The sequence below is a fragment of the Cebidichthys violaceus genome, unplaced genomic scaffold, assembly GCF_023349555.1.
Source record: "Cebidichthys violaceus isolate CVI_PGR_0920_01 unplaced genomic scaffold, fCebVio1.0.p SCAF_7, whole genome shotgun sequence".
In the NCBI taxonomy this organism is placed as follows: domain Eukaryota; kingdom Metazoa; phylum Chordata; class Actinopteri; order Perciformes; family Stichaeidae; genus Cebidichthys; species Cebidichthys violaceus.
The window spans coordinates 14673311-14688741 of record NW_027176927.1 but is presented as its reverse complement, the minus strand read 5'-3'; the positions used below and the strand labels follow the sequence as shown (position 1 = coordinate 14688741).

At 40.9% G+C, this 15431-nt stretch overlaps 1 protein-coding gene and 1 long non-coding RNA gene across 3 annotated transcripts; one reads left to right on the top strand and one right to left on the bottom strand.

The window, feature by feature from the left end:
• Nucleotides 1-2081: 2081 nt before the first annotated feature.
• Nucleotides 2082-11522, top strand: LOC137890889 (uncharacterized). Its single transcript, XR_011105317.1, has 3 exons — nt 2082-2267; nt 3067-3154; nt 11464-11522. It is a non-coding gene; the product is annotated as an uncharacterized lncRNA (long non-coding RNA).
• Nucleotides 5049-10286, bottom strand: sp8b (sp8 transcription factor b). Of its 2 annotated transcripts, none has more exons than XM_068735722.1 (2): nt 10160-10286; nt 5049-7450 (listed from the first exon to the last, which is right to left on the bottom strand). In XM_068735722.1, exon 2 carries the CDS (start codon nt 7415-7417, stop codon nt 6113-6115), a length of 1305 nt encoding a protein of 434 aa, XP_068591823.1. In that variant the 5' UTR covers nt 7418-7450; nt 10160-10286; the 3' UTR covers nt 5049-6112. The 2 variants fall into 2 exon arrangements, with proteins under 2 accessions (XP_068591823.1, XP_068591821.1); XM_068735720.1 differs by lacking the exon at nt 10160-10286 and adding an exon at nt 7926-7987.
• Nucleotides 11523-15431: the final 3909 nt, after the last annotated feature.

Here is a 15431-nt window from a genome sequence, read left to right as displayed (position 1 = left end):
AGTTTGACCTGCTTTTCCTACTATGTGGGGGCTGTTACCACATTATGAGGTGCAGTTATTAATGAAAATGCTTTAGCTGAATTTTCTGTAGACAATTTCCGTTCTGTGCCCGTGCCTGAAAATCTAGGAGTCACTTTTAAACTTGCATTTATGTTGCCTGTAAATATAAAAAAACCCATATTGTTTTAAACAGAAATGTGTGTTTTAAGTACACAAATCAAGTCATTGGTGTATGTACACTATTACATATGGTGTTTTTAATACTTTAACAAAGAGCCCTTGTCCTTTATTTCAGCTTAAAACAATGTCTGTTTCTTCATGTCAATGCCACCTCCCTACTGCTAAAATAGTATTTACACCTTGGGGAAAGGATTTTTAGTGTGGATACACTTCACATCCGCCCTCACTGATAACATGTGTCAAATTAGATTATTTTAGATAAAGATCATTTTAAGTGTTTGTTTTGGAAAAGAATTATTCTGTTTTATTTAAAATTTACAAACAGGAAGAATGACAAACTTTGTAACAGATTTATAGATTTGAATGAATCCAACTTAATCTGCAAACCCAATTTTAACCCCCTGGATAATTAAATGCGTTATCATATGACAAACTGAATTTAAGGATCAAGTTCTTGAAAGGGTGAAGCTGACATGTTTTGGCCACTAGGTGGAGCTATTTCGCCATCGTTCCTTTGGTCCGACCTTTCAGTGTTTTTTTATTCTAAACCTAGAGAGAGATTGTCTTATCTGTTTGTTTTAGATTTTCACCAATCCAACAAGTAAGAAACTGTCTGCTAACACCAAAGCAGAAGCAGGGATTCAGATAAATGTTGTGCCAATTATGACTGTGGATATTTTAAAAAGGCCCAAATAGAGCTGTGTAAAACTTGGTGTGTATATATATATATACATATATACATATATACAGTATGTCCATCATGGTTTCCCAGAGTCCAAGTTGATGTCTTCAAATGTCCTTTTTTGTGTCTAAAACCAAAAGTTACTGTAATGTAAGTCCAGAAAAAGCAGCAAATCCTCATCTTCTGTTTGAACAGCTGGAACCATCAAATGTTTAGCATTTTTTAGTTGATTTTGAGAAAATCAAGTTAATTAATCAATTATGAAAATAGCTGCCAATAAATTTACTTTTTGACCAATTGTTGCAGCTCTCATTGTAATATTGATGTTACCGATGTCTCTGTCCATCACTTTCACAGTGATAGGAAAGCTTTGGGAAACCCGCTTGTGATGGCTCAGACATTTGTTTACAAAAACGAATAAACAGTGAAAGCTTGCATCACTTTCACCAAGATCCTGTCTCAGGCCTTACCTGCAACAAGATCCTTCATCTTGAGTGGAGCCGTCTGTCACTTTGTTCCCATAATCTTTACAAAAACCATATGGGTTTCATAGAGACCTCTGGCAACATTTAATGTGATCATGTCTTTTAATCTCATGCCTACTCTGGTTCATGTGAGTGTAAGCAGCCTCAAAGACCTTGAGGTGGTTCACCCTGATATCATGGGAGAAAATACACAATATTTGTTTTATACACAATGATGTGATGAAGTCATTAAATTGGACTCTCGAAAACCAGCAACAGAGCTGAGGTTCAGTCTGCAGGTATTCCACTCAGCTATCAGACAGGTCAAACACCACCTGTGATGTAAATTAATCTAAATTGCCGAAAGCATTGTATAAGGGCACCGCTGTCAGTGTTGCAGCAATTACTGTTAATTATTTTTGACTTACCTCTTAGCCTCGTCAAATTGCCTTTCCCGGGAGATTGGCTGGTTTGATGACAATGACCGTGTGGTTGGCGGTTTTAACCACAAAATTGGCCACAGATGCATCATCGGTGAGAGGTGTTACCGCAACACTGTGATTTGCTGGTAGAGCTAGAAAACCCAATATATCTCATCATGCCAATAGGAGCTGGTATTTCCATGAAACCTGCAGTCAAGACTGTGATTCAGCTGGACTTTTATTAAGCGGAATATGACATTTCGGCATTTCTTAAAACCAGCGTAGGATAATATCCTTTTATCTTTTGTGTTTTCTAGGTGACTGGATCAAAGCTGGGTTTGGCTGCCTACACGCTGGGTGCGCTGACCAAACCTGTTATTGTGGACTTCATCCGCAGTTGGCAGCTCACCCTCTTCATCATGGCATGTGTGCCCTTCCTCTCTGAAGCCAATTTAACTCAAATACGGGCAGCAGCGGCCCTCCTTAGAGGACCAGGTGATGCCACAACAGTCTGTGAAGGTGATAATACCATGACAACACAGTGCACTCTGAGACATTAAGCTGAAATTACTCTGTTCATATTTAATCATTCCTTTTTGACACTTCAATCATCTGTTGAGGCAGTGGAAAACTTCAAGGCTGCTGTTGTTTGACAGAAAAATATATCTTCTGTTCAAGGCCACTTTGAGTAAAACGTATCTCTTCACACATTTCAGTAGCAGTTTGTGGTAATAAGAGAGTAATTGTTGAATGTATCAAATGTCATCCAGTACAGGTTATTGTCTGTTTATGAAATGTATTTTAAAACTACCCACTACTCTGTCAGTGGAAAAATGTCAGTGTAGTCTTGCCTGGAATTTAAAAGTGTTTTTCTTCATGACTATATATTAAATAATACAGTATGAAATACAGAAAAAAACTTAATACGTCAAACTTTAAGAAAACTTGACTTAACATAACTAAGTATTCACGTTCTCCTGATGGTCATTGTTATGTGAACACATTTGCTGCATAAGTAGTGAACAGCTTTTTGTCGTGTCTCTGACTTTACTGAAACCTTGGCCTGTATAAATACATGTGGCAGATGACAATCTCTGTCTGTAATTACTTATTGTTTTGGGATTATTAGAAGTAATTCAAGGGGTTTAGTGTGACTGGGCTGTAGGCCTTAACTGCCTCCATAACCCACAGTGCTTCAGTGACCCAACAAAGGCTTGATCTCCTCAGTCAAAGTCCATCTGCACTGCTATTTCAGTTCCTTGGTTCCCCCTAAACTTTGCTTGGTTTCACTTTTAACGTTTGATATTTTCCCCCGCAGCGTCTTCTGGTTGAGAAGACGTTTGAACAGAGTAGAGGAGGCAGGGGAAGAGGACGCAAAGATGGAACCAGCTGCAACTTCATCCCACGTATGTATGTATGTGTGTGCACTTGTACATTTTAGTGTGTGTGGGAAGATAAAATTGAGAAAGAAAAAGAAACGTCGTTATGGGCTTTTCCCCCCCAGAAATCTCAACAAAACAGAGTATGTAAGTGACGGAAACAGAGAACATCTATAGCGCTGGTTCTACTGCAACAAAATGAGGCATATTGAATAGCAAGACCTGTAAGTCCTTTGTCTTTCATTTCTAGTTTGCTTATTGTTTGAAACATTTTGAAAGCATTCTCAGAGACGCTTGAGTAATTCTAATGAGTATCTGTCACCAGATTGTGATTAATCCTTGACTGACTGACTGACATCTAAGCCAGACCTGCAGCATGTCTGATTCAAGGTGGTGAACTGATCACCTTATGTCGTCCTTTTCAATGCACATGTCTAATGTGGAGAAAGGGATAGTCCCAAATGTTCAGCTGATTTTGTTGAAATCAAACTTTTAGTCTCTGTGCCAAACAGTTGAATTTGTAAAGATGGTTTGATGCAGCAATACTGGAAGAGAGATTGCTTAAACAACAACCATAAACTGCTGTTCTAAATTGGTTGGACTATAATTGCTGTTGGTTGAACGTACAGGCCCTAGATGGCGCTACAGAGCTGTGCAGAGCAAACAGTCCAACAGAAGTTTGAAAGATACTTGCTTTAGTTTACCCTTCAACGATAAGCCCTAGAAACAGAAAACACATTAGACCACTTCAAAAAAAGATGGCATAATTAGACTGGCTGGTGTTTTCCGTGCTTATCATTTCTGTAACACGGTTTACGGGATGATCTGAACGTCAGTGCGCACACTATAATGTGGGTTAGGTGCGTGTGCGTCAAAACACCAGAGACGAGAAAAAAGATGAAATAGGAAACATTGGGGTTATCTCTATTATCAATTGTAACCGACAGAAAATACAAAAGCGATGTGTGGCTTCAAGGTTTGAATCCAATTATACATTGTTACAGAGATAAAATATAAATAGCAAATGAAGATAAATACATTGTTAATAAATAAATTAAATTAGTTGTAGTTTCTGAAAGCTTAAACTGATCATTTTTAATTTTTGTTTTTGGCAACTGATTTTGTCTAATTTGATATTAAGGTCAACCTTAAAACAAGACTGCTGGCTACAGAATTATTATTTTTTAAAGTGTATTATACTATTTGAATATTTACAGACCGTAATGTAAGTTTTTATGTAAACATTAAAATCGACTACGCATTTATTATCAACACAAATTAGAATCAACAAAAGGTGCGTGTTTTGGAGGAATGTCTGGTGACCAAGAAAGTTTGATTTACAAAGAGAAAAAAAACAAGCTTCTAAATTAATATCTTTGAATTTGAGAAAACAAATACATACAAACAAAAGGAGAAAGAGAGTGTAGGCTACCTTTTGGGATGATACTTGTATGATATATATAGTAGGTGGGTTAACATAATTAGGCGTTTTTTTACCTGTTGACTTCGGACTCAGACGTTTTATTTTCCAGCTCAACAGAAACACTTGGGAATTGTGCCTGAATTTAAATTCGTTCAACACTGACTTTGTATTTGTTTAAAGCATTGAATTGTTCAGTTGTATTATTGAAATGTAATCTCATTTCTGGGTGAGGCCTCGACGGTGCTGCAGGCCTTTTTCCCACCCTGGCCGGAAAAACGTGTAAAAACCACCAGCTGTACACGGAGGTCATGAAACGCAACATCTGTATTATTTCATTAAAATTACATAATTTTATAATATAAAATAATACATTCTGAGCAATATAATAATTGTTACACTCCCTGGTCTGCCATTGAGAAAAATGTTATCTTCAGCACTCAAACAAACGGAGTCGATCCACTGCTTCTGAATTCATACTGACTTTATTGAGTGGCTTACATAAAAAGCCATTCTCGGAGGGAAAAAAAATATCATTGTAAAATAAAATCACTTTACAACATGCTTACTTAAATTAAATGAGCGGGTAAACAGTAAATGATTTCAAAACCTCACAAATAAATTCAAAGTGCGCCTAATGATAGACCCCTAAATACAAGAAAACTCGTGGTTAAATATAACTCCCCACAATACATTTCATATCATGTCAAAGAAAAATCCAAGTACATTTCCGTATATTCTCAAATATTTACTAGAGTCCATATACAACTAGAAATACCTATACAAAATCGTCTCCTGGACAAATACATTACTCACCTTTACATCGGGCTGTAATTATGCTAAACTACATTTCTCGTTATGTACAACACATTTTGCAGCGAAGTATAAGCAGCCTCAACTGGCCTACTTACAAACTTGACGCACATACTGCAGGCTGTTGAATAGCAATATGTGATATGAACCTACCACTGCTCCTCCATTATCAAACGCTTGATAGGATCAGACAGATAAAACGAAACTATCCCATCCCGTATCTTACCACACTCTACAGGTATTTGTTCCTACCGAGCAGTCCATCCGCAGGGACACAAATGAACAATTTATTCTGCTCGATAATAAAGTGCCAGAGTTTGGTTTTGAACAATATGTATGACAGTAGTAGCACAACTTTGCAGGCCTACATTTTTTTTTCCACAGCAGTGCTTATATAATTTGCTTCTCATATGCTGGGAAATAAAACATCAAGGTTGAATTCAGTATCGGATGGGGGACAAAAGTTTCAGTTGTGCCCTGTTCCAGTGTGCCCACAATAACTTGATTACACTGTCACACCGCAGATGTAGCCTATTAATGAGAAGTTTGTGATGGTACAGCTATGTAAGTAATTAGTAGTCTTAAACACTTGGAAAAAGTCAAAGAAACGTTAGGCCTATTTTCTCATTAAATGACAACACTCATTGTGAAGCATTTCGCATACACCAAAGTATGTCCACTTCCGTGTCCTCCGGGACAATTCCATCACGACACTTAGTTGTTGTACAGTTTTTACTTCACTAAGGGGAGTCTTAGAGGCCGTTCATACCTACTCCCTGGGTGGACTCAGGTGGGTGCAACAGGTCGGGGGAATGGCACGGAGGGCTTCCCGGCGCGCTGTGCTCGCTGTCGGTATCACTACCCCTCTTCCCTCCACTGCCACCGGAGCCGGAGCCGGCAGATCCTCCGGCGCTGTGAGTTTTTACATGTTTACTCAGGTGATCGCTACGCATAAATCTCTTGTTGCACACCGGACAGGCGAATCGTTTCTCCCCGGTGTGTGTGCGTAAATGTCGCTGGAGCTCGTCGGAGCGCGTGAACCTCTTACCGCAAAAGAGCCAGTTGCACACAAACGGCCTCTCGCCGGTGTGCCACCTCAAGTGCGCCTTTAGGTGCGACGTTTTCCCGTAAACCTTCCCGCAGCCGGGGATGTGACAGCTGTGGAGACCCTTTCTCCGGAGGCTGGCGCCAGCCGGTCCCAGTCTCTCCGCCTCCTGGCAGTTCGGACAGTCGCAGGTGGCTCTGCCTGAGTACCGCCGGGCAGATGACCTCGGAGACCCTGCTAAAGATGCAGGTGGACCCCCGGAGAGCATAGTGCCCCCCGCCCCGCCTAATGGAGAGGGGCTCGCGTCCGGATAAGAGGATAACACCGGCTTGAAACCGTCCATCAGGTGCTGGCTGGTTGTCAACAGGTGCGGAGAGGGACTTGTACTGAAAGCAGAGTGACTTAAAGTCGAGTAATCAGAATTATATCCGCCCAGAGGAGAGTGCAAGGAGCCCTGGAGTCCACCGGAATGCAAGGACGTTTGTAGTGCTGCTCCGTTAGGGTTCTGAACATCAATCCATCCCGCTCCCACATCCCACCACGCAGAGGCTCCGGTGGTTCCAACCTCTCCTGTGGGGATACCGGGATGAGACGATTTGAACCAGGACTCGTAGGGATGTGCAACGCTCATCCTCGGATATATGCCCTGCAAACTGTCCACTGAGGTGTGCACTTTCGAGATGAATACCGGCTGGTGGCTGGCTTCTTGAGTGCTGCCCGAAACCGACGCTTGGAAAACAGAATAATCGTTTCCAAAGTGTGAACCGGATGAGGCACCAGACGTGAGGGAAAAAGCACTGGATCCGGTGGAGGTGTTGGTGCCGAAAGAGTCCGAGATGCCGGATCCATTGCGGGACACCCCGAAGCCGGACAGACCGGATCCGAGGCTGCAGCTGCTCGCAGCGGCTCTTTTCCACGGGTGGAAGCCTTTCCCAAATGAGGAGGAATTATCCGAAATTGTCGACGGTGAAGGGCTCGGACTCCCTATTTTATTACATGTTGCAGCTAACATGGCTAAAGGAGTCGATCCTAATCTCGGCTCCTCCTGAAAGAACAAGAAAAGCTGTGAGTGACTGGTCAGTCGGACAAGTTTAACTAGTTCATTACAGACATTTCTTTGCAGTATTTGAGCTCGAAATAGAAGGATGAGTAGCAAACAGTTTAAGCAGATGGTCTAATAAACCCTTAGTTAATATTTGTTTTAAATAAATTAACACAACAGAGTTGCCTTTCATCAGTTCCTACCTGGACGAACAGAAAGTAGACAACTGAAATGCGACACACAGCGCTTACAAATGCATGCCAAACAGGACACCAAGGAAAACATGCGTGTTTTGAGCACCAGGGTCAAACTCCTATCCCGTCTACAGAGCCTCAGCTGTCTCAGACGAAGCGCTTGCTGAAAATAAAACCAACGCACTGCCTTTGCTGCTACTTTGCGTCGGCTGTAAGTTTAATCCCCCCTTCGCCGGACAATGACAAGAACTAATTAAACCAGTAAGAAAGTCCTTTCGACTCACCCCTAGAAGTGAAGTTGCCATCACACAAAAACACTGCCCTCCTCAGAGGATCTTTTTATATTTATGAATCAGAGCACTGTTTTTTTAGAGGTGTGCAATACAATGATGTGTTCCGCCCATTCTTCCACAATTGTAGGCTCCTCTCCGGCTTTGAAGTGCCGCTGTGACACGGGCGACCAATCAGCGGCTCCGTCCCGCCGCACTGCCACATACTACCGTGAGGTCATCAATAGAGCGCCTCAGACAGCTCTCCACCCTCCTCCACCCCCCCACCGCCCCCTCCATAATAAAAGACAGCGGAAGGAAGGTAAAGTTAAATGAGAGTGAATTAGGAAGGAGGAATTAGGGGGCCACTTATTGAAATTTTACAGAACATCACGTTCCATAAATTTAAAGAAAGCGGGATGATGGGCTGCGCTTGGTCATGTCGGTAAATGAAAATGATGGTAAACTATGACACCACCAAAAAGCTTAAGATCCATGCGCAATAAAACTGCAAACTCGTTTTAATTTCAATTTCCATTTTCAAATCAGGCTACTCTTCAATGTTCCTGACGGTGAGCCGTCTTAGATCATCTCAGCTCAAAAAGTTGAATGTAAACCAATTTCCCTAGATATTAACAGCGGTACAACTTTAAGTGGGTCAACTGCACTTCATCCTGCGCATACGTGTTTTTACTTCAGCGCATCACTTTATCATTTTAAGCTGCTCAGGTGTTTTATTTTATAACCCCCCCCCCCCCCCCCCCCCCCATCTTCCTCATATTAGAAACTTATTCTGGCATAAATCACCCTGCGGGACTTTGCACGTTTTAACTTCTTAAGAATTAATATACACAAACTATTACACACGATATAAAGGCTGCATTGTTCCGTTTGTGGACCTATATTACACAGTCTTAAACTTTCACATTACTGTAATTGCGTTCAATTATCTTAACAGTTTTGATTAAAAATGGTAGATGGTGCATTCCGGTGGAGGATTATTCATTTTATTATGCTCTATATTAGTCTGAAACAAATAAAGAAGAAGATGATGAAGGGGGTCGATGACTTTAGAGCATATTCAGAATCAAAATGACAAAATTCAAAAAAGTAAAATGTTCTCAAGCTGGTTTATTGGCAACATAGAGCGTGTTGGTGCCTCGGGTTAACAGAGGTTATTTATTAAGGTAAGTGATTACACTCTGTGTCAGACTGAAAATAAAATGATAAGCTGGTTATATTGAATAGGTTCATCACTTTGCCCACTGACATTTAGTTAAACCTACGGAGGAAGCGCCTGTTACATAATAAGAACTTGTAGGCAAAACGTGCGTTGAACCCTGGGACTCTGTGGGCGCTATTAGCATTCAGTGCGCACTGGGAGCATAAATTTCATTTGAATTTCAAATTTAATAACGCAGGAGGTTTTTAATCATCCGCAGTTTTATTTGTTTGATATTAACATGCTTATTGACCGGGTCTGTTGACCAGCTTGGTCATTACAGGACAGGGAAAAGTTAATTAAAACGACCAGGGATTATTCATCACATCATCTGCCTAACCCATGTCGCTTCCTTTATTACACAGCGTGATAGATGGACTATCTGATTAATTCCTGTGTTTCTAGGATTGGACAACAGCTTTTGGGATTAATTTACACCGCTTTACCTTCAGATGTAAAAAATGAAGGAGCTAAAACTAAAACGGCCCAAATTATTCATAAGGTTGCACAGTTTAAAAACAAACAACTCCGAAACAGATGCAGCAACATTGTAAATGCAGTTATCGTGATAATTTTTCTTACAGTACCCGTGTTATTCCTCAATGTTTAGGGACCATTTTAACAATTTTATGACATTTGTTATTTATTTAAATCGGTAATAGAATATATTGTTCTTTTTAAGTTATTCTTTAAATGTATGAGCGCTTGTTCTCAAACTAACGCGTAAAGTGTCGATTTAAATAGTTTAAGGGAAAAAAGAGAAATGACGATAAGCCTTAAATTTATATGAAAGCAAGGACAGATTTTAGATAAACAGAAGAAAACAAACATTCACATGGCTTATTGACGTTGGAGATAAGAAAGAAGTTGTATCGATCTGTTTTCTGCTCATTCATTATTTTATTTCCGTCAAACTACCCAATCACAAAAAACTATCGAAAATCCTAACAAGCTGTGAACATTATGTAACAGCGTTTAAAGGCGAATAAAATGTGACAAAGTAATGATGAGAATAAAACCTACATACCGTGCTCCTCCGCTCCGCAGCGCATTGATTGACCCTCGACGTTTGCTCTCAGCAGAGTAAAACACAACATCTCCTGCTGCCGGTGTGACTGTGGACCATGCCAGATAAATGTTACACTGGCAATTCAATGAGGAATAACTTGGAAAATATCTGCAGAGCCCTGTTTCCACTACACGCATCCAAACTGTTAACATGTATATAAAGATGCATATTATATGTTCATATATTTCGAGTTTAAATTTCGGCATACACAATTAAACACTTGTGATCAAACTGGTTTTCCCCTTTCCTCTTCCTCCCAGATGATTCACAATATTATGCGCAATAGTGATTTTACGCATTCGGAGAGCAAGGTATATGGGCTACAGCTACAGGGGACATGTTGGCCTCTGGTGACAAATTACCAAGCGATCATAGCAGCAAGACTGATGTCAGAGGTCAGTGTGATAACTGCTCGACAGGAAACGTCTCGCTGCTGGAGCTACAGAGGTACAAGTTATATTTAATCCGCGTGCACATCGAAATGTGAGTGTCTAATTTATTCTTAGCGCACTACCTCTAAAAACCCCCTCTTTTGTTGCCTGTTGCGTTCAGCAGGGACAGGGTTGGTCCTAGTTCATATGGTGTGCACAGGTTGTTCTTATCGCACGGCTGTAACTGTAAGCCGCGTTGAACAGATGTCCCCATTGAAGGCTTTCTTCTCCTACGCACATGGGCTATATTACCATCATGAAATCAAACTCAAAACCTGTCCCTTTCGCCACCATAATGACCGAGTTATTCTGGGCCGCTGAGCACGAACAAAGTGGGTTCAATATTGCGTACTGCAGAATCACTCCGCTTAGAGAACCGGGAGAAAGGAGTCAAGCCAAAGATGCAGAAACATACTTTAATGTGGACATTTACATCGCAACTCGGTAATCTGAAGGCTTTCCTTTTTATAAAGATTTTTTTCCGGAAGAAAACCGGAGGTAATCACTTGTGGCATTCACAAGCAATTAGAAGATCGCTGTTGCTCAGGGTGTATGCATTCATACCTACTACTCACTCCTTCGTTTCCTGCATAATTATCTTAAAAATAGAAATATACAGGGTACATTGTTAAAACTCTGTTATTAACTCATAACAATTAAGAAACAGAGTATCCCCACTATTAGGTCTATCCTATTAGTAGATATGTGACTTTTGTTGTTGCTGCATCATAACATTGTTACTGTCCAAACAGACACTCTGTAACTGTAAAGTATGCAGAGCAGAGACTAAGAGAGCAAGGTCTGTTGGTTGTTGTTTTCTCTGTTCACCAGGAGGTTGGAAAGAGCAGATGTCCGTCTGCACTGTGAGCTGCCAAGTGGGTCCGGAGCGGGGCAGCCACAGACACAAGGGCCCAAATGGTGTGACAAAAGATGTGCAGGAAGCCCCTCTCCGCCTGGGTGAGCCACAGAGAGGGTCTCCCCTCTCTGCCAGCCTGCATGGACACTCACAACACGAGCCAGAGCGGTGGCCGCAAAGCCATGTGTTGCCGGCTGGGATGCATGGTAAACCAACACTCATATTCAACACAAACATAAATACACATGCATATGCAGGAATGTGCAAATACGGGCCAATACCACCCTCCATTGCCATCAATGCACACTCACAACTACACGTTACACTCAACCTAAAACCTACACATATTGATGCTTTTTTATTTTTTAAAAGCCTTTATATTGATAGCCAGTTAGATATCATTTTAATCTTTCAAATGGGCTGCTGACAATGACTCAAAATGTGGTGACATGGATTTTAATGATGCAAATATGGCTGAAAAAATAGTAAAACAAAATAACCATATTAATCTATGTATCTATATTAGTATCTTATCTAACTTGGAGACGGTGTGCCATTTTTCCTTCGGGGTCATGAAATGTGGGCCCCTGAAAGTGTTCCAAGCACAGGTGTGCAGCATGGCCTGTACTGAAGGGGTGCACTGAACCATAAACAATGATATAAATGTCTGGCAAATAAAATGGCTAGTTAACAATCTTTTGACTGCTCTAACCTCTGAGCCTTTGTCGGGTATCGATCAGGCAGCTGTTCCCGGCTTTGTCTGGCAGGACGGGAGCATCTGGTTCCTCCTGGGATGAATGGAGAGAGCCGCCCAAAAAACTTTCTTTAGCTTTTTAAGTTGTGTCTGACGGGAGTAAAAATCAAAACAAGAAGCTGGTCATCCCCTCCATTAGGTCAAAATTGTATATATTTATTACATCCACATAAAATAAAATCATAAAATGAGCTTGTCAGGCTCCTCAGGCTGTTTGAAAGCTTTAATTTAAAGTTGCTTGTTATATTTAACAACCCCGGCACTGGCTTTGTTCACTGTTGCCATGTTGTTGGTTTACATGGAAACCATGTAAATGGTAATTTGGATGGGCGCAATTTGCCTCCCTATATTAAGATAATTGTATGTTAAATAACTAACATCCTCAGATTTGCAGTGGGTGCCATATGATGGGTCTTGTCACGCAAATATGTCAAGACTGCTAATGATTCGTCCTATCAGTCAGAGCACGCCTGATGGCAGCAGCAGGGAAATTCTTTGGCCAAGACTTTATAGTTCACGATATATTGCTGCCAGGGCTGCCCTCCTGAAACTGCTAAAGCCCACCACAATCTATCTCTTCTCTCAACGAAAGTCTGTCTTCTTATTATCAAAATAAAATGAGTTGAATAATTAATTTAGGCATTTGTTGGATAGCCTTGTTGGATGTTATGATCTGTATTTCCCAGGCCACTTGTTTGCCCATCTGAGGTGATAGATTAGAGTGTTTCAAACGCAGGCTGTTTATGATAAACAGAGATAACAGTGTATTTTGCCGCCATTTGGCTTGAATGCTATATCTGTGAGCCATGAGGTCTTCTTATTGACTTTCACTGAGCCCAACATTGCACTTTGTCAGTGTGAGCGGCAGCCTAAGAGACAGGCGGGCGAGGCAGTCATACAAAGTGAAGTACTTAGGATTAGCCCTGGCTCTTCAAGTTTCAGTAATTATCCTCCTGGAGGCATTCTTGCTGTGTTGGATAATAATGGAAGTCCGGGTGTACGCCTGTCACCTCTCAAGTGTGGGTGGAGGAAACCAACGAGAGGCACAGGACAGAGAAATGTTTGCTTTTCTGTTATGTCATCCGCGGAGCACAAGAGTAAGGCAAACTTGTATTGTTCCCTGAGCGGAGATGAAGCTGCACAAACACACACTGATTTTCTTCTGCTTAACATGTGACACGCAACTTGGAATCTTTTCTGCTGCGGATGTGATAATGAAACATGTTCTCCAAAGGTGATAATGTGTTTTGAAATCAAGTGTAATTACCAAGTGTCAGGCGTGTGTTTTTGATAAACAAATCTGTTAAAGTGCACAGTTGCATTATTTTTTTGACGATGAGTATCACCTGATTGGCGTTGATTACATTTGCAAGCTGCACAGATATGTGATCCCATTTCTCCCTCTCTTCACACAGGATACATATGTATTTTTTTCCACTCCTGACGTGTAGCTTCAGTTTATTTATCACATTATCCTTAAAGTTTCATTCAAGTGCATGTTGGAACAATATAAAGGCCCTTCTATCTAGCAGAGAAAACACAATGCTTTAATTAAGAGTCAGTCCGATTTCCCAGAGGGGAGATTGTCTTCTTCCATTAACTTAGTTTATCATATAATAAAGAGGTTGCCTTGTCCTTCTCTACCCAGACAATTGGTTTTAATCAGCCAGCAGGCCTTTCATGGCTGATAATTTATGCTAAATTGACAAGGGTGGAGGATATCACAGAAAATCATTATGACAGGGCTCAGGTCACTGCCTGTCACCATCTTGTTTTATCCTGTCCACTGAACTCATGGACAACAACAAAATTCAGAAATGAGTGAGATGGAAATAAGCTTGGAAGACCGCTCACCTCACGTCTTCAACATAGTAATTTAGCGTGTGTTTTACACATTGTGTGAAAGTTTTGGGCACATAGATGCAATAGCCTTTGAGATTATAGGCTAGTTTAAAATGAAGGGATATGTTCATTGTCTACAGAGTAAAACAATACACAGACAGAACGTTAAAACTGCAAAGGATATCAGCTTCTACAATGTGAAGTAATAAAGTCCGAGAGAAATCCAAGAGAATCACTAGGTTGTTCTCCTGGTAAATAAAATGATATATCATGTAAAAGTGAGTTGCTACAATGACAAATTAATTTATGAGTCAAAACAAAACCACAGCAACAGATAATTCCAGTGATTGCCAGGTGGAGTCCAAAAATGTTTGTTTCGACTTTGGTTTTTAAGTGCGGACTGTGTGAAGTGTGAAAATACAAATTGTGATTTGAAGTGAAGTGAAAGGGGGGAGGGGAGATGCAGGATGAGCATGAGGAGGAAGCAGGGACACACTTCTCGCCTTGCAATTTAATCACTGTATACCCAGGGAAGTATTGACAGTTGTCCTGTGGAAGCTATTAAAGTTGCTGTCCAAGGTTAAATGAAATTGCAGTTTATCAAGGCAGCATTGAGAAAATAAGGGAATCTGTTCATGGCTGTTGATTAATGTGGAGCGTGATCAACACAAGGGGTTCATTAAGCTATACATCACCAGGGTAATTTAACATGTCATCTTGCCTGCTGTCTCTCCCCTTCACACATTCTGTGCATTGTGTATGTTCGCTGTATATGTGTGAGTGTTATTGCGTTGAAATCAAGAACTCTGACCTCACATTTTGAGATGTGATTGTGCCTGTGCGCCTTTGTGTTTGCATGATCAAAACTTTAAAATTCCTCCTGTTATCACCGTAAACCACACAGCATGTCTCTCCAGAGACTGACAACGAATGAATCACTTAATGTTGTATTTGGCATAATATGAACATAGCATGATATATTTTAATTCATGTGGCAGTTTTCAATCAAGCATCAGCCTGGAGGGGAATCGGGGCACTTTCTTTAAAAAATGTTGTGATTTTACCTAAATCTAGATCATTATCTCTTCTTGTCCTTTAGCGTACTTTTCATCTCATCCCATCGCTGCTTTGATCACTTGTAGTTGCACGGCAGCTGACGAGCATACATAGAGGTATGCTAATCAGGCCTGGGACCTGGAGCTGTGATTTTAATTTTTTTTTTTAAATCCTTTGCCTGGTGAATTTGTTTACTGGTGGATAATTGATGGTGCTTGAGGGACAAGCGTGAGTCGGACATGAATCACGGGCGACATGGCTCATGATAAGGAGCTGAAAGTCGCTCGTAAT

What these genes read in the sequence shown, in the direction of transcription:
- sp8b (XM_068735720.1), bottom strand. Translation starts at nt 7,946, where the DNA reads ATGGCAACTTCACTTCTAGGG. An exon ending in TGGCAACTTCACTTCTAGGG is followed by an intron (nt 7,451 to 7,925) that starts GTGAGTCGAAAG and finishes TTGTTCTTTCAG; the next exon opens with GAGGAGCCGAGATTAGGATC.